Source organism: Macaca fascicularis, chromosome 14, assembly GCF_037993035.2.
Source record: "Macaca fascicularis isolate 582-1 chromosome 14, T2T-MFA8v1.1".
NCBI lineage: Eukaryota > Metazoa > Chordata > Mammalia > Primates > Cercopithecidae > Macaca > Macaca fascicularis.
This window is the reverse complement of record NC_088388.1, coordinates 9466732-9490215: the sequence shown is the minus strand read 5'-3', so window position 1 is coordinate 9490215 and position 23484 is coordinate 9466732. Positions and strand designations below refer to the sequence as shown.

The 23484-nt window shown below is 59.9% G+C and overlaps 1 protein-coding gene across 16 annotated transcripts; it reads right to left on the bottom strand.

The window, feature by feature from the left end:
• Window positions 1-103: 103 nt before the first annotated feature.
• ATG2A (autophagy related 2A) lies at window positions 104-22686 on the bottom strand. 16 transcript variants are annotated; one of them, XM_074013238.1, is made up of 41 exons: window positions 22442-22686; window positions 19833-19995; window positions 19581-19733; window positions 19322-19424; window positions 18767-18976; window positions 18534-18632; window positions 17814-17910; window positions 17572-17736; window positions 17330-17470; window positions 16577-16814; window positions 16346-16493; window positions 16155-16247; window positions 15570-15725; window positions 15212-15455; window positions 14800-14896; window positions 14517-14676; window positions 13279-13421; window positions 13057-13196; window positions 12787-12971; window positions 12188-12338; window positions 11787-11986; window positions 11458-11538; window positions 11085-11191; window positions 10906-10998; window positions 8979-9049; window positions 8677-8753; window positions 7905-8075; window positions 7670-7796; window positions 7372-7586; window positions 6285-6493; window positions 5895-6030; window positions 4113-4319; window positions 3761-3862; window positions 3586-3670; window positions 3361-3496; window positions 3193-3265; window positions 2935-3017; window positions 2309-2430; window positions 2023-2177; window positions 846-998; window positions 104-765 (listed from the first exon to the last, which is right to left on the bottom strand). In XM_074013238.1, the coding sequence occupies exons 6-41, from the start codon at window positions 18582-18584 to the stop codon at window positions 529-531; spliced, it is 5049 nt and encodes a 1682-aa protein (XP_073869339.1). In that variant the 5' UTR covers window positions 18585-18632; window positions 18767-18976; window positions 19322-19424; window positions 19581-19733; window positions 19833-19995; window positions 22442-22686; the 3' UTR covers window positions 104-528. The 16 variants fall into 16 exon arrangements, 9 of the variants coding, with proteins under 9 accessions (XP_073869339.1, XP_045228031.2, XP_015289986.3 ...); XM_045372096.3 differs by having other exon boundaries at window positions 12787-12947; window positions 13048-13196; window positions 18767-18902; XM_015434500.4 differs by having other exon boundaries at window positions 18767-18902.
• Window positions 22687-23484: the final 798 nt, after the last annotated feature.

Genomic DNA, 23484 nt, shown 5'->3' with positions numbered 1-23484 from the left:
GTGGTGACATGGGAGGTGCTGGGTGCAGAGGTGGGATCTGGGGCGGAGCCAAGGTCAAGGCTGAGGCCAGGGTTCGCAGGGACAGAGGATCTAAGAGGGGGGCTGGCGGTGGGCAGTTTATTCCACTTCATGCAGACACTGACCCACGCGCTCACGGAGCTTAAAAATGATACATCGAACCACACGGATGTCATCCCCTCCTCCCCCCAGACACAGAAAGACACTTGGCTGAGTGGGATGGGGTCCGAGGGTACAAAAGCCTCCGTCCTGGGAGAAGGCAGCGGTGTGGGCCCAGGTGGGGGGAGGGGCAGTGTCCTTTCTCCCCGGAGGAAAAGTGCAGAGCCAGGGCTAAGGCCCCAAGGCAGGGAGGCCCCCGTCTCACAGCAGATTGGCAACGGGCAGGCCGGGAAGGCGTCCTTCACAGTGGCCATCCCGAGGGGCCGGGCCGGGCCGGACCCGTGTGCTGCAGCTCTTGGGAGGCTCAGGAGCACGGTGGGCAGCACCTTCTGGGTGCCGGGCGCCCCAAGCTCAGTCTTGGGCACTGTCCGAGCGCCACTTGAGGGCGTGGTCCTTGTGGGCGTCGGGGACGATCTGGTTACGCATGCCCCCAAGCAGGCTGGACGTGGCCTCTGTGGCCAGGATGAGCGGCTTCACCACGGTCGGGGGCAGCTGGCGGATCACGCCGCCCACGGCGCCCGTCAGCCCCTTTTGCTCATGGCCCCGCGATGCCACGTCACAGATGGTCTGAGCTGTGTCCAAGATGCCCTGTGGAGGACAGAGGTCAGGGTGGGGTCTGCATGAGGAGATGGGCATGGGGGACTGGGGCAGGGTGGGGGCCTGGTCACCTCTCGCACTGTGTCGTAGGCCTTGGCCACACCCTCCCGCAGGTCGGCAGGCTGCTGGCCCCTGCGCAGCCTCCGCGCAGAGCGCTTGTCCTGCAGGGAGCGGGAGACAGGGGCTGCTGGGGACAGGATGTCATACACGGTCTCGGCTGTGGCCTGGGGGACATGGGAGCACTGGATGAGGACAGCTGGCTGGGACACACATGTCGGCCCCAGGCCCCCAGGACAGTCTGAGACCCCACCAGCCCTCAGCCTCCCCGCCTGTCACTGTGCTGGCCCAGGGAGTCCTGCTCAGCCTTACTTCCCACTTCCTCCCACTCCTCCTCCCCTTCCTAGGCATCCGCCACTCCGCTCAGGGAATCTAGGAACATGGGACTCCTCAGGGTACTTTCCTAAAATCTTCTTAACCCAAACCTCTCTTCCTGCTGACTGCCACATTCAGTAGGTTCTGCACGGCTGCCACAGCTGCACACCTAAGACTGACTGCTCCTTGTCTCGCCCCCCAGATGCCCCTGCAAGATGGTCAGGGAGCCCATCCTTCCTTCTGTCCGCCAGATCCTCTGCCCAGCACCTCACCTGGCATCCCTCTTTCCCACCTGACTGAACACTCCCAGGGGCTCCCTGGTGGCCACGCATACCTCCCGCCTCCCCTGGATCCCTGCCCTCTGTCCTGCTGGGGTCTGAGCTTGCAGGTTCCAGAACGTACCATGCACCTGCACTCACCCCTTAGCCCACTAGGACCATCAGTCCCCTACAGAATTCATCTGACAACTGCCCACAAGACTGGCTCCCGGGCTTCCCTGGGGTCCCTCTGGCCTAGCGAAGTACGTGGCCTGAAGGAACCAGGGCAGCCCTTGGGCCTCAGATTCTTAGTCTGCAAACACAGCCGTCCTCCACCCCCCTTTACAAGACATGCCATGAGCAGGAGACACGGTGGGCTCTGAAGGCCTGGGGGGCACTCCCACTCTTGCACAGGAACCCCTGTGGGCCTCGGGAGACCTGCCTTGGAGGCCCCAGGCAAGTCACTTAGCATCTCCATAGTTGTTTCTCTATAAAGTAGGGCTGTCATACCCAGACTACCCACTCTCAGAAGACCTTTGAGGACAGAACCTGGGAGCTGTGGTGCAGAGGGCTCCAGCTGCTCTGTCCTGCACAGCCCAGATGCAGGGCACCCACTCACCTGGATAGCCTGTACCAACCGGTTGCTGAGTTCCAGGGCGGCAGAGGCCGTGGACGAGCCGAAGGAGGCAGCCCCTCGCTGTAGCCCCCGCATGAGGCGGCCATCCTTCCTGTACTGCTCAATGGGCAGCCACAGCAGGTCCCGGAACCCTTGGACTAGGGGGAAGGAGCGCTCAGAGACACCCGAGGCTGCCCTGCCCCCACCTCCTCCTCTTATTCCCAGTGGCAGCTTCTAGGTTGCCCAAGGGTAAAAGCAGTTCCAAGGGCTTCCAAACCCAGGCACTCACAGAGCTGGACAACCGAGTGCATGGGGCCCACGCCTCCCAGCAGGCCGGGCAGCTGGTTCTTGCGGATGTCCTGCAGCCACTCATTGAGGGCATAGCCCAGCACCTTGTCCACACCCAGGAGCCTGGCAGGGCAGGGAGGTGAGGAGGCAGAAGGTGAGGCAGAGCCACACATGGAGGGATTGTGGGGCCAGGAGGACTCAGTACCCCTGTGGCAAGTCCTGTGGGCACTCCTACCCTCCCTGTGGTCCCACCCAGTCATGTGCAGAGGGATGTTGCCCAGGCTGGAGTGCAGTGGTGCGATCTTGGCTCACTGCAAGCTCTGCCTCCTGGGTTCAAGCAATTCTCCTGCCTCAGCCTCCTGAGTAGCTGGGATTACAAGTGCCCGCCACCACGCCTGGCTAATTTTTATATTTTTAGTAGAGACGGGGTTTCACCGTGTTGGTCAGGCTGGTCTCAAATGCCTGAATGCATGAGCCACCATACCCAGCCAACTGCATCCTTTTTACAGAGGAGAAACTGAGGCCCTGAGAAGGGTGATGACTTGGTCAAGGCCACACAACCATTCAGGACCAGAACACAGGGAAGATCAGGGACCCTGGAGAGAGGCTAGGGTGCTGGGGACTCACCCGTGCCTGCAACAGAGCCGCTTTAGCTTCAGCTCGGAGCAGTTGAGTTGGGCCAGGCCAATGAGGAGGCCAGCGAAAGTGCCCTGGGAGAGGGAGGGGATCCAGGTTTACCCGATGGGACTCAGGGAGCCAGCCAGCCCATGGGAGCCACTGGAGAGCACCCTGGCCCTGACGGTGTCTGGATGCAAGACCTGGCCCCCAGAGGGACTCAGCCACAGCTGACCCCACATGGCCACCCCATCTGACCGCCCCACTTACCACCTGGTCCATCGTGACGTGCTTGCCATGGTAATCCAGCCAGATGGGGACCTCGGATGTGAAGCGGAACTCTCTGGGTAGGGGAGCAGGAAGAGGAGGTTCTCTGCTCACTGGCCCGGTTCCCAGCAATCTGGCCCAGGAGCCCCCACCCACAGTCCAGCAGCCTACCTGAAGTAGATGGGCTGCTGGTCAGCAGGGGAGGGGCTATGTCTACCGCCTGGGACTTCCTGTGAGCCAGCTGTCTCTACGCCCTCGGCCTGCCCTTCCAGGGGACTGCTGGACTGGGCTCGAGTCTCGGGGCGAGCTAGGGGAAGGGAGGTCACAGACTGGGAACCTGGGCTGTCCTGGATGGCAGAAGGCCCAGATGCTCCCCTCCCCGGCCCAGCCTCTCACCCTCAGCAGAGGTCTCCCCTGGGACCACAGGGTTGACGCCGGCCACCAGGCTAGTGAAGAAGTCCTTGAGGAAGAAGAGGGCATCCTGCAGGGGAAAGGTCCGGGCGCGGATCAGACCCAGAGGCCTGGAGACAGTGGGGTCACCCTGGCCTCTGCCCTCACTTGGACCACTCACCTGGTCCACATTGAGCCGCAGGGGCATCAGCGAGACACGGAGACAGCACTCAGGCCCGCCCAGGTTGGTGGTGGGGGCCACGTGCAGCGCTTTGATGGTGAGCTGGGAGCAGAGGGTGAGCTCTGGATGCCTGCTGGGCCTCTGGGGCTGCAGCTCACCCAGTCACCCGGCCTCTGAACACACTGTTCCCTTCGCTAACACAGGCCCTAGCTCTGCTCTCCTCCCAGGCTTACAAACAACCTGGGTGTTCGTGTGGGAATGCGTGTATGTGTGTGAATCCGTGCACGTGTGAAGATGTGTCCCTGACGGCCCCATGCCCTGCCCCAGGGTGGACGGTGCAGGCCGCTCGTACCATGTTAGAGTGGGCGCGTCGTGGCATCCGCTCACTCGTGTGTAGGTACAGGAACTTGTTGATCTGGGAGGAGGCAAGCCGGTCTCGGACCTCCAGCTCCTGCACGATGAACACCTGACGGGACAGCGGCCGCTCCTCCAGCTCCTGGCCAGGGGCTGCAGGGCCTGTGACTGGCTCCGCTGGGTACACCTCGTGCTGGAAGCTTACCTGTGGGGTGGACAGAGGCCTGGCCAGGTGAACAGGGCCCCAAGAGGGAGGGAAGGGCTGGTCCAGACCCCTTCTCTATTCTTTTTTCTTTTTTTTTTTTTTTGAGACAGTCTGTCACCCAGGTTGGAATGCAGTGGCATAATTTCGGCTCATTGCAACCTCTGCCTCCCGGGTTCAAGCGATTCTCCTGCCTCAGCTTCCCCAGTAGCTGGGATTATAGGCATGTGCCACCACACCCAGCTAATTTTTGTATTTTTAGTAGAGACAGGGTTTCATAATGTTGGCCAGGTTGGTCTCTAACTCCTGACCTGAGGTGATCTGTCTGCCTCGTCCTCCCAAAGTGCTGGGACTATAGGCATGAGCCACCACGCCCAGCCCCAACCCCTTCTCTATTCTATGCCCAGCAGAGACCTGCCTCTCCCTCCAGACCTGCCCCTGCCCTTGCTTCCCATGCCAGCTGCACTGGTCTCTGCCACTCAAGGAGTCCAGGCCTGTTTTGCCTTCAGGACTTTGTTCTCGTGGCCCCTCTCCGTGGAGAGCCTTCCTTCCCCCTCTTCCTGCACACCCGCCGGCTCGCCATCAGGTCTCAGAGGCCCCTGGTCCCCTGCTCTGACACTCAATCTCCCACACCCGATCTGCAGCCAAACCTGTGGCCAGCCCCCATCTAGGCTCTCCTGAACCTGCCCACGCTCAACAGCCCTCCCTGAGTGCTGCAGAGCCCCGTCCCACAGAGGCCTCTCCTCAAAAGCCCTGAGGGGGTTCGTCTCTTGTAAGACCCAAAAGAAATATTCTGGGTCGCTGGTTATGCACAGGCTCTGCTGCTCCTGGAAAGGCCGGGATGCTTCCAGCTTGCAGCTTTTTTTTTTTTTTTAAACAGAGTCTTACTCTGTTGCCCAGGCTGGAATGCAGTAGGGCGATCTCAGCTCACTGCAATCTCTGCCTCTTGGGCTCAAACCACTCTCCTGCCTCAGCCTCCCGAGTAGCTGGGACTATAGGTGCACACTACTGCAACTGGTTAATTTTTTTTTTTTAGAAATGGGGTTTTGCCATGTTGCCAGGCGACCACCTCCTGCCTGCTTCTCTCACCACAGGAGCTCTAGATGGCCAGGCAACCACCCCTGAGTGTCCCGTCCCCACCCCAAACACACCTGCCTGGACAGGCTGGTCTCAAACTCCTGAGCTCAGGTGATCTGCCCGCTTCGGCCTTCCAAGGTGCTGGGATTACAGGCATAAGCCACCATGCCTGGCCCCAGTTTGCGGCTTTCATGCTGTCCTCTCTGCCTGAAAACTCTTCCTGGCTCACATCCCCACTTGTTCAGGTCTTTGTTCAAATGGTGCCTCCGGAAGAGGACCTTCCAGACCCTCCCCAGCACACCTGCCTCCTCCACCCCTGCAGACTCCCTTGAGCGCTCTTCACCATCGGACACACTCGGTACAGCTTGGTCCCTGCCTGGCTTCCTCCACTACAAAGGCAGGGGTTTTCCTCTGCGTTAGTCATTGCTACACGTGACATCGAGAACAAGGCCCGTGGTTCCATGACACACACGTGCAGTGGGCACTCGCCACCCCACTCACCTTGCTGAGCTGGATCTCCATGAGGACATGGTGCTGCCGCCCGCTGCCCCCCTGCGTGCGCCATGAGTTCTGGGGCCGGTTGGGGCCAGAGCAGCGGGAAGGGGAGCCCCTGGGGCCCGAGAGGCCAGCTCTTGCCCTGGGAAGAGGGACAGGGGCCAAGCTGACTCAGAGGAACCCGATTCCCTCCCTGTCCTCAGCAGGCCTTTTAGCCTGGGACAAGAGACCCCCGCTAGCCCCAGTCCTGGCAGGCAGGTGGGATAAGGAAGGATGAGGAAACCGAGGCCCACTTGGGGTGGATGGGGCTCAAGGTCTCCAGCTGCTGAAAGTCAGAGCTGGACCAGCCTGAGCCCCAACCTTCACTAGCTGCCACCTGCACCCGCTCCTCCTCACCTGTGGCCAGGGTGGGGGCCAAAGTCTCGGCCTCCATATAGGTGCCAGACGAGGGAGACCTCACGTAGCACCACCCGAGTGCTGGGCACTGGGAAATGGGCAGGTGCCCGCAGCAAGTCCGAGCTGCCGATCGGCCGTGAGAAGTAACCATCCCGCACAACGATGGGGCCGGGATGCAGCTGTGTCACCACAGGCTCCCCGTCTCGTGGCTGCAGGGAAGCCAGGTGGAGACGTGTGACACAGATGTTCGATCCAGCCCAGCTACCCCAGCTCCAGCTCCTGTTTCTCCCCTGGTCTCACTTCTTTTTTCTTTTTTTTTTTTTAAAAAAAGACAGGGTCGGGTAATGCTTGGTCACCCAGGCTGGAGTGCAGTGGCACAATCACAGTTCACTGCAACCTCTGCCTCCCAGGCTCAAGCGATCCTCCCATCTCAGCCTCCTGAGTAGCTGGGACTGCAGACATGTGCCACCACATCTGGCTAATTTTATTTTGTTTTGTAGAGAGGGGGTCTCACTATGTTGCCCAGGCTAATCTCTCATTCCTGGACTCAAGCAATTTTCCCACCTTGACCTCCCAAACTGCTGGGATTACAGGCGTGACCCACCATGCCTGGCCTCCTCCCTGTTTTTGATGAAAGATGACACTCCTGGGTTGCTATCCCCAAGCCTATGCCTGAGTGGTCTGTTCACGAAGAGCCTGAGAGTCCCGGGCTCCTGCCAGCCCTGCCTCCTAAGACCTCAGTGAGTTCAGATACTCCCACCGGCCCTTGCAGCCACATTCTCCACCCCTCTCGCTAACTCCCCTCTCCTCTTCCTCCATTCCTTGAATGTCCCAGTCCCTCTGCCCAGAACACCAGGCTTCCTCTTCCTCTGGAAATCTACCCACTCCATCAAAGCCCAGCATCAGGGCTGCCTCCCTAGGGCAGCAAAGACCTAGCACCGTGTCCCCAGGTGACGGCGACTACCTCCTGCCTGCTTCTCTCACCACAGGAGCTCCAGATGGCCAGGCAACCACCCCTGAGTGTCCCATCCCCACCCCAAGCACACCTGCCTGGACAGCAAACCAGTCCACCCATCCCACCACGCACCGGGATGCCCAGGCCAGGAGCGTCAAGGATGCAGAACTCATCACTATCCAGGGTGTCTCCATCGCCCTCCTCTTCCCTTTCATCTTCCTTCTCCTCCGAGCATGACCCTAAGCTGCCAGCAGGGCCCCTGACAGGTGGTGAAGGGGGCGGGGCCCCACTCCGTTCACCTGGGAATAGGTAGACTGAGATGGGCGACGCCTGAGGGAGGTGGCCACCTGTAGGAGAGAGGCCAGTTTGGAGAGGCGCCCACAGTGGGTGCCTGACTGTGTCTGCTGTCCCCACAGCACCCCCACTCCACCTGAAGGCTGGGCCAGCTCCCGCAGGCTGCGCTCAGTGTCCAGGAGGGCGTCGGTCAGGTCGCGCTGGTTGATGAGGGCCATCTCCACTGGCGGGCACGAGGGCAGAGAGGCAGGACTCTCCGAGAGCTGGGCCAGGCAGGGGAGGAGCAATGAGTGAGACAGGACGAGAGCGGCCCCCAGGGCTCCCCCAACCCCAGGCCAGAGACTCTGGTAGCCTGTGTGGCCAGGCCTCACCTGTACCTTCTGGCCGGCGATCTCCGTGGGGCTGGGGGGCCGGGGTGGGGGATGCAGGTCACCCGTGCTCATTACGTACTGGAGCAGGTTGACCAGCAGGGCACAGGAGTCGGCACAGCTGTGCACGTGTACCACGTTGTTGGAGCAGCGCAGCTCGAATAGCGGTTGGCTCTGTGGGCGGGGTGGGGCGAGCAGCTATGTGAGCACAGGGGCCGCTGCCTGCTGGCCCCACCTGCTCGCTGGGAGGGCACCGCAGTTCTGACCCCGCCACAGGCAGAACAAGGATGGTCTCTCCTGGAGTGGATGTCCTGCCCAGTAACTCCAATGAAGAGGTGAGCAAACTGAGCCCAGAGGGTGAAAGGGGCTTGGCCCAAGGCCATCCAAGGAAGCAGGAGGGTGCCCACCCACCCTACCCCACTCCCCGTGAAGGGCTCTGCATGCCCAGCAAGGCAGGGCCAGTTATCTCCATCTCACAGGAGATGAACCCGGGGACCTACGAAGGCAGCTGACTCCCAAGGCCTTGCTGATGCCCTGGCTGCAGCGTCCTCTGGTGGCAGGACTGAAACCCATTCATTCATTCAGCCAGCATCAAGGGACCCCCCGCAGGGCTGTACTGTGGCCCTTTGCAGGAGGGGTGCTAATTGCAGCCCAGGAAGGGCAGGTGTGAACTGTGTCCGGAGCCCGGGCACATGAGGGAGCACTGGCCCCTAAAGAATCCCTTGGCCCCTGCACCTGCTCTGGCTCCAGGAGCCAGAGTGACAGCCTCACTTACCAGTTTGCCCTCGGTGCTCCCTTTCCAGGTTTTAATCACAAGTTCCAAGAGGTCAACATCCAAGACACAGACATAATCTGCAGCAGAGGTGAGAGAAAGGTCCTGTGGCCCCCTTCCACCTGGCCCCGGCCCCAGCACCTGGGGGAAGGATACGGCTGATCTGGGTGTAGCCCCTGCTGTGCGGGCTATGCGTGGGAACTAAGGACCCGGCCAGCAGCTGCGGGGAGACACCTGGCTGCTCTGGGTGTGGCCGGGGCGGTGGTCCCTCAGAGGGGAGGGAGCCCAGTCCCGGCCCTGCCCACCTCGCCGCAGGTCCAGGGTCTCCACCTCACACTTGTCGGACAGGTACAAGGCGGAGTCATCGAGGATGAACCTGGGGGGGAACAGGGCTGAGAAGGGCCCGGGCACCACTGCAGGTGGCAGCTCCACGGGAGCCGAGCAGAGGGGTCCCAAGCCCCAGGAAGTGGTATGGACAGGCCCCTCCAGCCTCAGCGTTCCTGCCTGCACAATGGGGAGAAGGCCCAGACAGCAGGCAGTGGGAGGCAGGCAGCACTTGCAGCTCTCAAAGTGCCTGCAGTTCCGACACCTCGTTGGGGCCTCATGACGGTCCTGGAAAGGGGTGTCCATTTTTTCCCCTACTGCATTTGTGGTTCTTTTAAAATAAGTTCTCATTTTTGGCTGGGCGCAGTGGCTCACACCTGTAATCCTAGCACTTGGAGAGGCTGAGGCAGGCGGATCACCTGATGTCAGGAGTTCGAGACCAGCCTGGCCAACATGGTGAAACCCTGTATCTACTAAAAATACAAAAATTAGCCGGGCATGGTGGCGGGTGCCTGTAATCCCAGCTACTTTGGAGGCTGATGCAGGAGAATCGCTTGAACTAGGGAGGCAGAGGTTGCAGTGAGCCTAGATCACACTACTGCTCTCCAGCCTGGGTGACAAAGTGAGACTCCATCTCAAAAAGAAATAATAATAACAAGGGCCGGGCATGGTGGCTCAAGCCTATAATCCCAGCACCTTTGGAGGCCAAGGCAGGCGGATCACGAGGTCAGGAGTTCGAGACCAGCCTGGCCAACATGGCAAAACCCCATCTCTACTAAAAATACAAAAATTAGCTGGGTGTGGTGGTGGGTGCCTGTAGTCCTAGCTATTCGGTAGGCTAAGGCAGGAGAATTGCTTGAACCCAGGAGCCAGAGGTTGCAGTGAGCCGAGATCATGCCACTGCACTCCAGCTTGCTGACAGAGCGAGACTCCGTCTCAAAAAAAAAAAAAGTCCTTATTTTAAGGGTAACATAATGAAAACTCCTTTAAGATATTTTAGAATAAAGAAAATAATCATTCATCATTCCTAATTCCTAATTCTGAGAAAACCACCACACACATCACCTTCCAAACTTTCTCTCTACAGCTGCACGCACAGACATATATAAACATGCCTTCATGAGCTGATTTTAAAACGTACGTAGTCCTGTATCCCATGTTATTTGAGTAAACACTATACTGTGGCATCTTCTTATATTTTATTTATTTATTTACAGACGGAGTCTTGCTCTGTCACCCAGGCTGGAGTGCAGTGGCGTAATCTCGGCTCACTGTAACCTCCGCCTCCTGAGTTCAAGTGATTCTCCTGCCTCAGCCTCCCAAGTAGCTGGGACTACAGGTGCCTGCCACCACCCCCGGCTAATTTTTGTATTTTTAGTAGAGACGAGGTTTCACCATATTGGCCAGGCTGGTCTCGAACTCCTGACCTTGTGATCCGCCCGCCTCGGCCTCCCAAAGTGCTGGGATTACAGGCGTGAGCAACTGCGCCCTCCATCTTGTTATATTTTCAAGTGATTCTTCAGCTTCACCTTAATCCTTGCATGGTTTTCCACCTACTAGGTGGGCCATGCTTATTTGCTTGGGTTGTGTATCTAAACGTATCTAAAACTGATATGTTTTGACTGTTTTAACTTATACTATGTAAGCATTAAATTCCACCTCTCTTATTCTCATATCCCAGGACAGCCCCCAGACGTGAGATTACCAGGTCAGAGAGCACAAATGCTTATAAGGCTCTGATCAGGAGGGTCCAACTGCCCTCCAGGAAGGCGGAAACAATCCACATTTCTGAGAATGGGATCATCACCCGAGTGCACATTAAAACCGAGAGTGCCAGAGGACACACAGCTGACAGCCAGCTTCGGCCTGGCGAGGGTGGGGCGGCCCGGTGTGGGGTGGCCTGCATACCTGAGCAGGAAGGTGGAGGTGTCCACGATGATGTTGCTGGACAGAGTGAAGGTCTCCGCGGTGATGAGGACACGCACAGGGAGGTAGAGTGGCCTGGGGGTGATACTCGGGCTGGGAACGGCTCCTTATACCTGAGAGTGCATCCCTGTCCCCAGCCCCGGACTCTCCCAGCCCAGTACCTATAGTCCACGGCGCAGGAGAACAGGTGTGTGTGCAGGATGGTGATGACCGTCGGGGGCAGGTAGCCCAGCACAGGGTCATCCAGCACGTCTAGGAACTCCAACAGCTTCAGAGGCCAGGGCAGGAGGAGGCGGTGAGGATCAGGTGGCCTCTTCCCTCCTCTAACCCCTCGCTGTCCTGGCCCCTGCCTGGTACCTCACTTTCTGCCCACTAGCTGTCTCCCACACCCCTTGCCCAGGAGCTCCGGCCAAGGTCAGCTGTGGCCCAGTCCATGTTCCTCCCACCGGCCTCCTCCCACCTAGAGACCTGCTTGCCCAAAACAGAAGTCCAGAGTCATTGGGCCATGTGACTTCCCAGGCTACCCATGCTCACCTGGGAATGCCAGCTCTGCTCGGGCAGGGCCATGTAGTGGCGCAGGGTGGCTTTGTGCAACCGCAGTGTCACCAGGAACTCCTGAGGGTGGAGGTGCAGTCAGGGCAGTGCGGAGGCCAGCCCCACCGCGCACTGGCGCCGCACCACGCACTGGGGTCCCACCGCGCACTGGGGTCCCACCGCGCACTGGGGTCCCACCGCGCACTGGGGTCCCACCGCGCACTGGCGCCGCACCGCGCACTGGGGTCCCACCGCGCACTGGGGTCCCACCGCGCACTGGGGCTGCAGCCCAGGCTAGCAGGAGGGGTGGCTGGCAGGCAAGCCCGTACCTTCACATTCTTGTGGGGGTCCAGGTGGATGCGCACAGCAGTGGACAACATGTGGGGGCCCCGGCCCTGGCCCTTGCGGCCCGAGGCTCCCCGCTCAGTCACCCCTTCCTCCGATGGGTAGATGGTCGGGGCCAGCTGAGCCGGGGGAGCGAAACTGGGCAGGTCCAGGTGACTAGGCAGCGGGTAGTCATCCACGGTCGCTGGGGAAGGGTCTCATGAGCCCCCTGACAAGCCGACTGGCTACCCACTCCACCCAGGGCCCACCTCCATCCTGAAAGCCCTCCACCGCCAACCCTGGCCCCCAGCGGTGACCTGCCCCACCGCCAAGCCTGGCCCCCAGCGGTGACCCGCCCCCACCCCCAAGCCTGGTCCCCAGCGGTGACCCGCCCCAGGCCTCACACCTCGGTGGTAGAGCGTTGCCTTTTCAGCTTCCAGGCAGAAGTAGCCGAGTCCTGGCTGGCCACAGTACTGGGAGACGCTGAAGAGGGTGCCATGCTCCATGTCCAGCACCAGCTCCCCGTGCACAGCCTCCAGCCGCTTGCCACCCTCGTCCTGCAGAAGGAGCACACAGCGTGGCTTCCCCAGCTGCACTCAGCATCCCTCAAACCCTCAGGGGGTTGGCGGCTCCTGGAGCCCTGGCCTAAGGGGGTCAGCTCCAGTTTCCACCATGGACGCTGCTGGAGGCCCTGGATGGCACTTGCCTCTTCTGCCAGGAGAAAAATAATCTCTGCCGGGTCTGCCCACTCTGCCTCTTTGGAGTGGGAATGGTGGGTGCGCCATGCCCATCCCGACTCCTAGCATGGTGCTTTACATACAGCAGGGGGTCAGAAGGAGCTGATGGGCTGTGATAGGATGGGCAGGCTGGCATGGGTGGGCTGGTGCTGCCCACTTAGGCCTCCTGCTTTCCACATTCCTGACCTGGAGCTGCTCGTGCTGGTCTTGCTCTGCCACCAACGAGAGCTCTGAAGTTTGGGACCCACCTGCCCGGGGTTGCACTCACCTTGGTCTCACAGAGGGCTGTGATCCGCCCCTTCAGCACTGTCACCAGTGTAGAGAAGGTGCTCTGCAAGTGAAGACTTGGGGCCTCAGGGGCAGGGGGCTGTGGGCCGCCCGATGCCCCCACTGAGAAGAAGTGGGCATCCTCATCATCTGAGTCCGAGTCTGGGGTGAGATCAAAGCAGTTGGCTGGGAAGGAGACCGGGGAGGGCTAGCCTGGCCCATCCCAGACCTGGGGGTCCTCCCTCTAGCCCAGCACAAGCACCTCTCATACCCAACTTGAAGGCTGACTTGCACATCTTAAAGCTGTCATGCCAGAAGCTTGAGGGGCCAGGGAGGCCAGAGGGCTGGGCGGCGGGGTCGGAGGTGGGAAGCAGGTCTGCGGGCTCCCACATGAGCAGGTCGTTGTTGATCCTGACACGGACGAGTGGACGGCAGGTAAGGGAGGCCAGGCCCACCCGTGTCCCGTCCCGCCCTGCTGGCCCCGCGTCTCCACCTGTTGTAGATGCTCTCGTAGACCTCCTTGCTGGGCAGAAAGATGTGGACACGGGGCAGGATCACTTCCAGGCCGCAGCGAGACAGTGCCAGCGTCCGGCTCTGGAACGCCCTCATCTCCTCAGGGTCTCCAGGGATCACCATCTGGACAGGGTGAGGGGGAAAGAGCAGGAGGGCCATCTTAGAGATGCTGGCTGGGGCCTGTTTCTGGTCTCAGTCCTGCCCTCCTATTCTTCATCATTCATTCATTCATAGGAGCCCTTCTCTGCTGGGGATGCATGATAGCCATATGGATACAGTGCTGATGGCACACCTGTGCTGTTCTAAGGGCTTCAGGTATGTTAACTCCTTTAATCCCCACAGCAAGCCTATGACACAGGTCATGGTTAGGCTGGGCGCAGTGGCTCACGCCTATAATCCTAGCACTTTGGGAGGGCTAGGTGGGTAGAGCACTTGAGGTCAAGTGTTCGAGACCAGCCTGGCCAACATGGCGAAACCCTATCTCTACTAAAAATACAAAATTAGGCCGGGTGCAGTGGCTCACGCCTGTAATTCCAGCACTTTGGGAGGCTGAGGCGGGTGATCATTTGAGGTCAGGAGTTCGAGGCCAGCCTGGCCAACATGGTGAAACCCCGTCTCTACTAAAAATATAAAAATTAGCCGGGCGTGGCAGCGGGCGCCTGTAATCCCAGCTACTCAGGAGGCTGAGGCAGGAGAATTGCTTGAGCCTGGGATGCGGAAGTTGCGGTGAGCTGAGATAATGCCACTGCACGCCAGCCTGGGCAACAAAGTGAAATTCTATCTCAAAAAAAAAAAAAAAAGAAAGAAAAGAGAGACAGGTCATGGTGCCCATTTTCCAGGGGAGGAAACTCATCTATAGGTAACTCTTCAAGGTCAGGTAACTCCCCGAGGTGACACAGCCACCAAGTGGCAGAGCCTGGCCCTTAACTGCCTCTCCAAGTGGACAGTGCTGATCGACCATTCAGGTGGGGTGGGACCTGATCTTTCCAATGGAGGACCCATGCTCCCCGGGGCCTACCCTCACCAGTGCCCTTTCAGAAAGACTCTGACTGGCTGGAAAGAATGGAAGAGCCGAAATCCTCACTGGTTTCGGATCAGCTCATGCCCACCCCATGGGGTCATGCTGCCCTGGCCCGCAGCCACACAGGTGGCTCCTCTGGCAGGAACCCGGGCGGTGGGCAGGAGGGGGTCCTGGGAAGAGGTAGGGCCAAGCCTCACCTCCTCTGTCTCATACATGGTCCTCTTAGAGGAGAAGGGCGAGGGCTCAGGTTCCCGCAGCTCACATGGACTCTCCGCTGACAGCTCCAGCTCCTCTCCCTTCTCTGGGGCCACCTCCCACTGTGCGCTGCTGGACTCGGGGTTCACAGTCACCACTACCCTGCCGAGGCACAGGCCTGTCACTGGCCTGCAGGGTCCCCAGCACCCAGTTCCAAACTGGCCCCCTGCCACCCCCAGCAGTAGAACCCTCCTCTCCTGGGCCCTGTCCAGAGCCCCTACTTACTGGGGCAGGAAGTACTTGCGCCCAGTGCTCTTGGGGTCCAGGGCTTTGGAGACACGCAGGCAGGGGACAGGTGGCTTCTCTCCATCTTCATAGATACCTAAAGGGGGACGGGGAAGTGGGAGGGCCGTCATCACCGCTGACTTTTCCTATTTCTTCCCCAATGCCCAGGTCGGCTCAGAGCTGTGCCCCCGACTCCACACACTGTGGTGGGCAGAGAAAGCCAGAGACAAAGGGTCCACCCTACCTGTTGGCAAGTAGGCCAGGGACTGGCAGTGCTGGGACCCCAAGAGCTGGTAAAGGCCTGGGCTAGGGGCTGCTCGGGTTGTGACTGGGCCCCTTCCATAGCCCCAAGCCCACCTCTCCTAGAAGCCAGGCCTCTCGCCCCAGGTTCTGTCACTCAGGGAGCTCTTACCATGTAGGTCGGAGCAGGTGAGTTCCAGGCGGGTGGGGACTGGGGGGCCAGGCCCACTGCTAAGCTCTGACCGGAACTGGGGCTCACTCAGCTCCAGCCGAAGTTGCTCAGCCCGCACAGACTGGCCCGCCCAGGGGTCCCGCTCAGGCCGCAGGTCAGCAATGGGGAAGCGCAGTCGCAGTGTAGCCCGGGGTGCGGAAAGCAGAAATACTGTCTGCTCCTCCATTGCCGGCAGGGGCTCTGTCTGCAGGAGGATTCCGGGTCAGAGCTGCCGTCAGAGCCCCTCCCACTGTGACCAAGAGCCGAAGAACCCAGGCCCTGCACCCGACCCCGGCCTGGCCCTGGCAGGGCCTCTCACCAGCAGGCCAGTTGGAGGCTCGGCAGTTACAGTGGCCAGGCGCAGTAGGGCAGCCAGCCGGTCCAGCGCCCCCAGTTCCACGTCTGCCTGGAAGTTGGCCAGGTCCAGGGCCAGTTCTGAGTGGCAATGGCAGGCAACTGAGCGCCGGGGTCGGCTCTGAGGGCGAGGGAGTTCAGGTCAGTGAGGGTTGAGTGGCACTCGGCGTGTGGGACAGGAAGGCCCTCTCCGTAGTGGGAGAAGAGCTGGAGCAGGGGCCAGGAGGGCACTGAGGAGGCCTGCCCCACCTTTGCCCAGTGCACACAATGTGCTTGTTTATTTATAAAAGCCGCCCGAGATGTGCCTTTCTTAGCCACAGAGGCCCAGCAGCGGTTGCCATGTTGAGACAGGGCAAGGGCATGACCAGGCTAAGAGACTGGCATGGGAAGGGCCAGGCAGGTATTTGAAGGCCCTGGCATGGTGAGGTGTGGAGCACAGGGGAAAAGAGACAGGGCTGGGCAGCAGAGGAGGCCATGGCAGAGGCCAGGGTGGGGTCAACACGCCATGGGGAGCAGTTGACAGCCTGGTGACCTGGAGCGGGTGGGTTACCTTAGGCACACGGCGCAGGGTCTGTGTGTGGCGCAGATGGGCGCAGGGCCGAGCTGAGGCCTGGGAGCCCAGGGTACCAGGAAAGGTCAGGATCTGGGGTGGGACCCGGGAGGCACACAGGGTCAGACCTGGCCCCACAGCCACCCAAACCTCCAGACCCCGCCTCGCACACATTCTGTCTCTGCCCTCACCTCCGTATACTCAGGCTCGGAGGTGCCCCGGGGCCACAGACACTCCAGCACCTCGAGCTGCCCAAAGCGCATTTCCATGGTGGTTGTCCGCCGACCCCGACTGCCTGTCCGCAGCTCCCAGGACAGCTGCACGGCTGTGCCCGTTAGCCTGCGGGAAAGAGGACAGGCATCAGAAGGTGCACTTAGGGAACTCCGATGGTCTCTCCTCAGGCCCTGGCCTCGGGCTTATACCGAACATGGCTACAGGGACAGGCCCTCTGGAAGCGTGGTCGAAGGTGGTGGAAGTCTCGGGAACCGAAGGGCCCATCCTTGGTGGCATCAAACTCGGTGAAAAAGTGCGTGGCGAGGTCAGGTGGTCCGGAAGATGGGGCAGATGTCTGAAGCAAGGTCAGGGTCACACCCCCCAAGGTCATCTTCAGCAGCGAGTCAGGGCGCATGGTGTCCAGGAGGGGATTGGGGGCCATCTTGCCTGAGAGGACAGAGGTTTCACCAGGGGCTCCCAAGAGATTCTGGGTACCCCAGGTGGAGCAATGGTTGCTGGGGGTTGGGAGGCCAAGTCTGCCACACCATGTGGCTCTGGCAGAAGGCTTGGTCACACAGGGATGACACCGGTGCCTCCAGTAGGCCAGGCCCTCTGCCCAGGCTCAACTGAACCCTCCACAGGGTGCTGGAAGGATAGGATGTGATGAAGCACCCACCCACAATAAGCTCTCAATAAACCTGAACCCAAATATACAGCCTGGCAAAGGCTATGGAAGAGGAAGCTGAGTCTCAGAGAGTTTAAGTGCTTGACTAAGATCACTTACTGAAAAACCTGGGCTCTGTGCACTATATCACCAGCTACTACCTCGTTTGGTCCCCAGGGAACCAAGTCACAGATGGTAGATATCCAGGCATCGCTGGGGCTTTCCTGACATCCCACAGCACTAAGGCCTCTTCCAGTCCTTCCTGTCCCTGGAGTACCTCCAGGGTGCTCCAACTCACCAGCTGGGTGGGCCTGGGCAGAGAGCCGGCGGGAGGCCACGTCACTGTGCACAGAGGAGGCCAGGTCTACGTCGGAGAGGGACAGCTCAGAGAGGGCTGAGGCCACACTGCTTGTGAGGCCAGCCATGGAGAAGAAGAGGTCTGTGGGTGAAGTGAGGAGTGTCAGGGACAGCCGGCCCCAGCCCCTAGGCTCCTGCACCCACACTAGCTGCCTCTCCAACCATGTCTGACTCCACACCCACCAGTGCTATCCAGGTTGAGAAGGGGGTTGGTAAGGGGGTCTGGGCTGAGGGGCTCAGCCACCACCCCGGCCTGCAGCTGCTGGTTCAGGTCCTGCTCAATCAGCCACAGGTCTTCGGCACCTAGTGGGCGGCTCTTGTTCAGCTTGTCAGCCAGGCCCTCGTGGTCTGCAGGGGAGGAGACTTCAGTCTGGGCTGGCTGGCCCTCCCAGCCACCCCAGCCCCATGCCACCCAGAGGCCTCACCTGTAAGGCTCACAGCGCTGAGCAGTTCCTGAAGGTGCTGGAGCTGCCTCGGCGTCAGAAGCAGGTGCAGGGAGCCCAGCTGTCCCGCTACCTCCAACTGGGGGCCAAGGGGGCAGCCATGGAGCCCAGGCCCACCACCCAGCTCCTCTAAGAGCTACCACCCGCCTGCCCTTGCCCTGGGAAAGCAGGATGCTGGCTGCCAAACTAAACTCTGTTACCAGCTAGCTGTATGAACCGGGCCACAGCTTGACCTCTCTGCCTCAGTTTCTTTTCTTTTTTTTTTTTTTTAATGAGATGGAGTTTCGCTCTTGTTGCCCAGGCTGTAGTGCAATGGCACAATCTTGGCTCACTGCAACCTCTGCCTCCCGGGTTCAAGCAATTCGCCTGCCTCAGCCTTCCGAGTAGCTGGGATTACAGGCAATGCGCCACCATGCCTGGCTAATTTTGTATTTTTCGTAGATACGGGGTTTCACTGTGTTGGCCAGGCTGGTCTCAAACTCCTGACCTCAGATGATCCACCCACCTTGGCCTCCCAAAGCGCTGGGATTACAGGCGTGAACCCTGTGCCTGGCCTACAGCCTCAGTTTCTTTAGCTGCCAAGAAGGAAGTAAATCCCCCACTTGACATCCCCACTCTGGTCTGTGGATAATCAGCCTTGCTGAGGAGGAGGAGTCTTAAGATGGGGTACTCACCCTCCTCCCCAGGAGCCTGGGGACCCACCTTGGGGCCAGGGAAGGCCTCATTTTGCTTCAACTTCACCATCAGCTCCATGTACCCTGAGCAGCTGCCAATCTGCAAGGGGGGCTCTGCAGGCTCTTCCTGGGAGGTGGGAGGATACAAGAGGGGAAGGTTGAGAAAATGGGGTCAGAGATGGATGGTCAGGAAGGATGGGAGGGGGGTCAGAGGGCTCAAGGGATAGGAGACAGGGGCTGTGGGAATCAGAGCCCACTCACCTGTGCGGGGAGCTCCTCGTAGTGCAGGCGGACCCCTGCCAGCTGCAGCAGCTTGTGCAGGAAGGCAGGCGGCTGATGCACGTCCACCGGCGGCGCCTGGCTCGGGTCCCGCACTGCCTCGTCACAGTACTCCAGTCTGGAGAGTGTAGGGTCAGCCCGTGCCCTGGCCACCCCAGGCCTGGAGCCCCTCTCTCCACACAGTGCTCTGTTCTAGGGGCACGGGGTCAGGGAGCCTGGCCTGCAGAACTGCCCCATCTTACCCAGGCCGCCCTAAACCGCCATGTCCAGCTCAGAGGCTCAGGCCAGCCCTTGCTCCTCAGACCCTCAGCATCTAACTTGGTTCTTGGGGCCTCGGCCACTCTGGGCCTGTATCACCCGGCCTCTGGACACCAGTCCAGGCTCACGATACAGCCCACCTCCCCAGCCCTACCACCACCGAGGCCCACCCAGACCCACCCTGCCTCTTCCCAGGAACCTACGCTGTGGGTGGGGACCATTCAGCAGCTCCCACTCCCCCTCTTCACACCAGTCCACCCCAGATCACCCTGCCCTTACCTCTGCACACGGACCTCCACGGCCACACCACGTTCCCCATCACCCGGAGAGTGCTCCACCCTCACGACAGTGTCCAGGAAGGTCACTTTGATCCTCCGAAGCACTGAGGAGTCGGGGAGGGGTCTCAGGTCAAGTGGAGCAGCAAAAGGGAGGCAAAATTTCCCATGTGGGCACCAGGTGGCCATGCCGCTGTCTGGAGCCCTTGTCCTGTGTGCCATGGAGGGGCAGGGGACAGGGCGGCCAGGAGGGGCCTGCTCACCAGTCTCAATGGTCTGGGCAAACATCTCCAGCCCCTCCAGGGGCTGTGGTGGCTCAGAGGGCTCTGGTAGCCCGTCCCGCAGACACTCCTGGGCCAGCTGCAGGCTTGTGGTCATGCATGAGGCCCAGCTCTGTGAGTCGGCAGCCCCTGGCGCTGTAGGGAGAAACAGGGTCTCAAGGCAGGCTGGCTCAGTCAGGTCCTGGACACCCTGGCCCTCCCCACTTGCCTGCCCCCAGCCTGCCCTGCCCTCACCTGGACCCCGGCGGGGCTGCAAGGTGAGCTGGAGGCCGGACACGCGCACTGTGCAGTGGTCGGTGAGCAGAGCAGCCCAAGGCACGGCCACCTCGATGGAGCCCACGAAGCCTTCCACCAGCTCCAGCGGTGACTCCATCGACTCCAGCACCTCGTTCACAGACTGGGAGCAAGCAAGGGACAAAACCAGCTCAGGGAAACCCCAAATCCCACAGCTGGCACAGGCTTACCTGGCCATGGTGCCTTGGAGAGCACCCTTGGCTTGCCCCGTCCCTCCACGTGTTATCTACAAGGTCCTACCTATGCTCATGCTGTCCCCTGCTACAGGCCAGCCCCCCCACCCTATCACCCAAAGATGCCTAATCCCTCAAGCCAGAGCAAATGTTTCCCTCACCACTTAATTCAAGATAATATTTACTGAGTACTTTCTACATGCTGACATTGAGACTAGATGGGTAAATAAAATGTCTTCATTCCCCAGCCAAGCTAGGCTCCAGCCAGGGACTCAGAGCAACTAGGATGAAACTGAGAGGTGAGCAGGTGCTGGGGGTTGGTGAGGGGGCCATGGGGAAGACGCCTAACCCAGCCTGGTCTGTCAGAGGAGGGGCAAGCTGAAGAATAAAGGGAGGGGGGTAGGCGCTGGTAGAAGGTGGTGTGTTGCAGGCACAGGACAACATGGGTACATGTCTGGCAGAGTCTGGAAAACCCATGTTCACCCTGGGTGAGGAGAGTTCAAAGGGACAGTGTCCAGGAGAGAGGGGTTGACCTGATGCCAGATGGGACCCCCCCTCAACCCCAAACACCTAGTGTAGCTGTACCTCTCTGTGAGGCACAAGGCTGAGCCCCTGGCTAAAATGTCCATGCTGGAGTTGTACCCCTGCCAACCTGGAAGCTCCTTGAAGGCTGTACCCCACCTGCTTCCCCGGTGACCCCAGGTGCCACCCAGAAAGGGCCTCAGTAAACTGGTCGGATCCAAGAATAAAAAAGCACATGGCAGAGCAGATGGAGTCCAAATTCCTCACCCAGAGACCCACAGCTCGGGAAACTGAGGCCTAGAGACAGGACTAATCTAGTCACCCAGTATACAACAGGGACTGAGACTGGGATCCGGGCCTCTCTCTCTTCAGGCCACCTCAGAGGTCCTAGGCACTCAGCTTCTTTGGGGGCCTTCAAGGTGGGGTCTGCAGGCTGAGCTGGGAGGAGAGGCTGGTTATCCAGAAAGCACATGCATTCCACCAGGGCCCTGGAGAAGCCAATGCGACCCCCAGCAAGAGGGCAGGGAACACGAGTAGGGGCGTTTTCTGGAGCTGAAAGTAAAAAGGGGAAGCCTAGGGCTGGGTATGGTGGTTCACGCCTGTAATCTCAGCACTTTGGGAGGCTGAGGTGGGAGGATCGCTTCAGGAGTTCAAGACTAGCCTGGGCAACAGAGCGAAATCCTGTCTCTATAAAAATAAAATAAAAAAGGGGCAGCCTAGAAGTCTGGGCCGTCTTTCAGGCCAGCCTTAGAGGCTAAGGTTACAGGTCAGAGAGGGCTTCCTACACCATAATTCACAGACAGCAGGCCACTGGGAGGTGCCCCCAGTTCAGGGCCGAGGGTTATCCTACCCCACATTTGCTCACCAGGGCCTGGCCTACCCCCAAAGCCTAGCTCTTCCATCCAGATTAGCAGACCCCTGAGTCCAGCCACAAAACTGAGAAGTCCCTGCCTCCATGCCCACCCCTGCTGCTCTGGACCTGGTGGATTGACCAGGACGTGCCTCTAATTGGTGGCTCCTTCAAAGCTCCCCAGGTCAGCTGAGCTGTGAGTCAGGGCTCTTTACCATTCCCAGCCTCAAGTCTCTGACCCAGACCTCACACCTCTTGGCCTCCCTGGCATCTCCCTTGGCCTCCTCCAGGCTTGAAGCCAGATCTCCCGACCTTTCCTCGAGGGCCCCCCTCGAGGCAGGGACACTGACCCCGGTGGGTGGGTGGGAGATGTGGGTGGGGGCCATCCAGTCCCTCCCTAGACACCCACTTAGCCCATCCCACTCTCCCAAAAACAGGAAGTAGGCAGCGACCCAGGCACACAAGGTGTTGATCAACACTGGTGCTGACGCGGTTGTTGACATACACATCAAGTGGTTTGTTGATCCCACCTACGGGCCCAGGACCGTGGGGTCAAGAGGTCAGGGCACATGATCCACAGGTGTCCTCGCCAGGGCTCCGGACCCCTACCAGCTTCCCCGACCAGCTGCACAGGCCCAAGTCTGTCACTGCCCTGGCCCAGCTCGGTTCCTATGCTACCTCCCCAGCCCCTCCTCGGCTACCCTCCTTAACTCAGCCCCCAAACTCGACGAGTTTGTCTTGCATTCTCCAGACAGGTGATCTCGCCCTCTCCAGCCTCAGTTTCTCCTCCTGTGGAGATGGAAACCCCTTCCCGCTCAGTTTCTGGCTCTGGTAAGGAACTGAAGCAGCCAGCCGGGGTGCCTCTGACGCCTGGAGAGGGCAAGATTCCCCTGGCCTCTCTACGCCCGGTGCCTGATCCCCCCGGCCCGATCTTTCCGCAGGGAGCCTCCGGTCGCTGCGCTCCCGCCCTCCGCACCTTCCTGGCCTCGGGCCTGGTTTCTCACCCAGATTTCCAGGTGGATGTCTCGCAGGGCAACGCTGCCCTTGTACAGATCGAGGCTGAGCTGGTCCAGGCTGAGGTGCTCTTGGAAGAAGTGACCTAAGTAGTGGTGCAGCAAGTAGCGGCAGACCCGCTCTTTCACACAGTTTGACCATGGCCACAGCCATCGTGACATCTCGGAGACCGCCGGGGCCGGGCCGCCTCCGCTTGCCGCCCGCCGGCGATCCCCGTCCGGCTCTGCTGTTCACTAGAGCCCCCGGCTCGCCCCGCCGCTTCTCTAGGCGCCAGGCCGCGCCCCCGGACGCCCAGCCACGCCCCTACGCTCACTGTCATTGGCTATTGCAAAGGGTGAGGCCTACTGATTGGCTGCGCGGGGCGGAGCCTTCGGGCGCGAAAAAGGGACTGGGCTCTCTGCATGATATAGTGCCCTCAATCATGATTTACGCTTGCGTAAAGTACTGTGTGGGCGGACCTTTAACCTTCCTTCTACAGGCTCTGGGAAGGCTGTTGCTCCAGGTGCCGGCCCCGCAAAGGAATGCGCATGTGCTGATTCGTCCAACCACTTTAAGTGGTTGGGGAGGATTTAAAGGTACAGTGTCCCAGCAAACTTCGCAGAAGCCTTCCCCAGAGGAATAAACTCAGTGCGCGATCTTAAGCGCGCATCTGTGGAAACAATTAAGTGGGTAAACATTTGCATTTTGCAAAATCCTTTACCACCCTTTATCTCATTGAGCCCTCTTAACAATCGTTCAAGGTAGGGATTATTGCCACCGCTTTACAGGTAAGAAAAGAGATTTAGACACAAGAGAGACCCTGCCTCAAAAACAAACAAAAATAAAGGTTCTGAGTCCATCACCAAGGAAGGTCTTTTTTTCCCTCCTCACCCCGGAATGCTCAGCGGGAGATTAACTGACCCTCCCTTCTCTCTGCCGTGAATCAGGCCTTAGGCACCTCTCTGGAATAATAATAGCTTTTCATATCTCTAGTCCTAAAATCAAAGAATGGATTCTGCCTCCTTTAAGCAGGGGGGCATTGTTTTTGTACAGC

Coding starts and splice junctions, on each gene's coding strand:
- ATG2A (XM_015434500.4), bottom strand. CDS start 22,612: ATGTCACGATGGCTGTGGCCATGGTCAAACTGTGTGAAAGAGCGGGTC. Junction 15,456..15,569: donor AGCCTCCAACTGGCCTGCTG/GTGAGAGGCCCT, acceptor ATCCTCCTGCAG/ACAGAGCCCCTGCCGGCAAT. Junction 3,863..4,112: donor GACGCGCCCACTCTAACATG/GTACGAGCGGCC, acceptor CTCTGCTCCCAG/CTCACCATCAAAGCGCTGCA.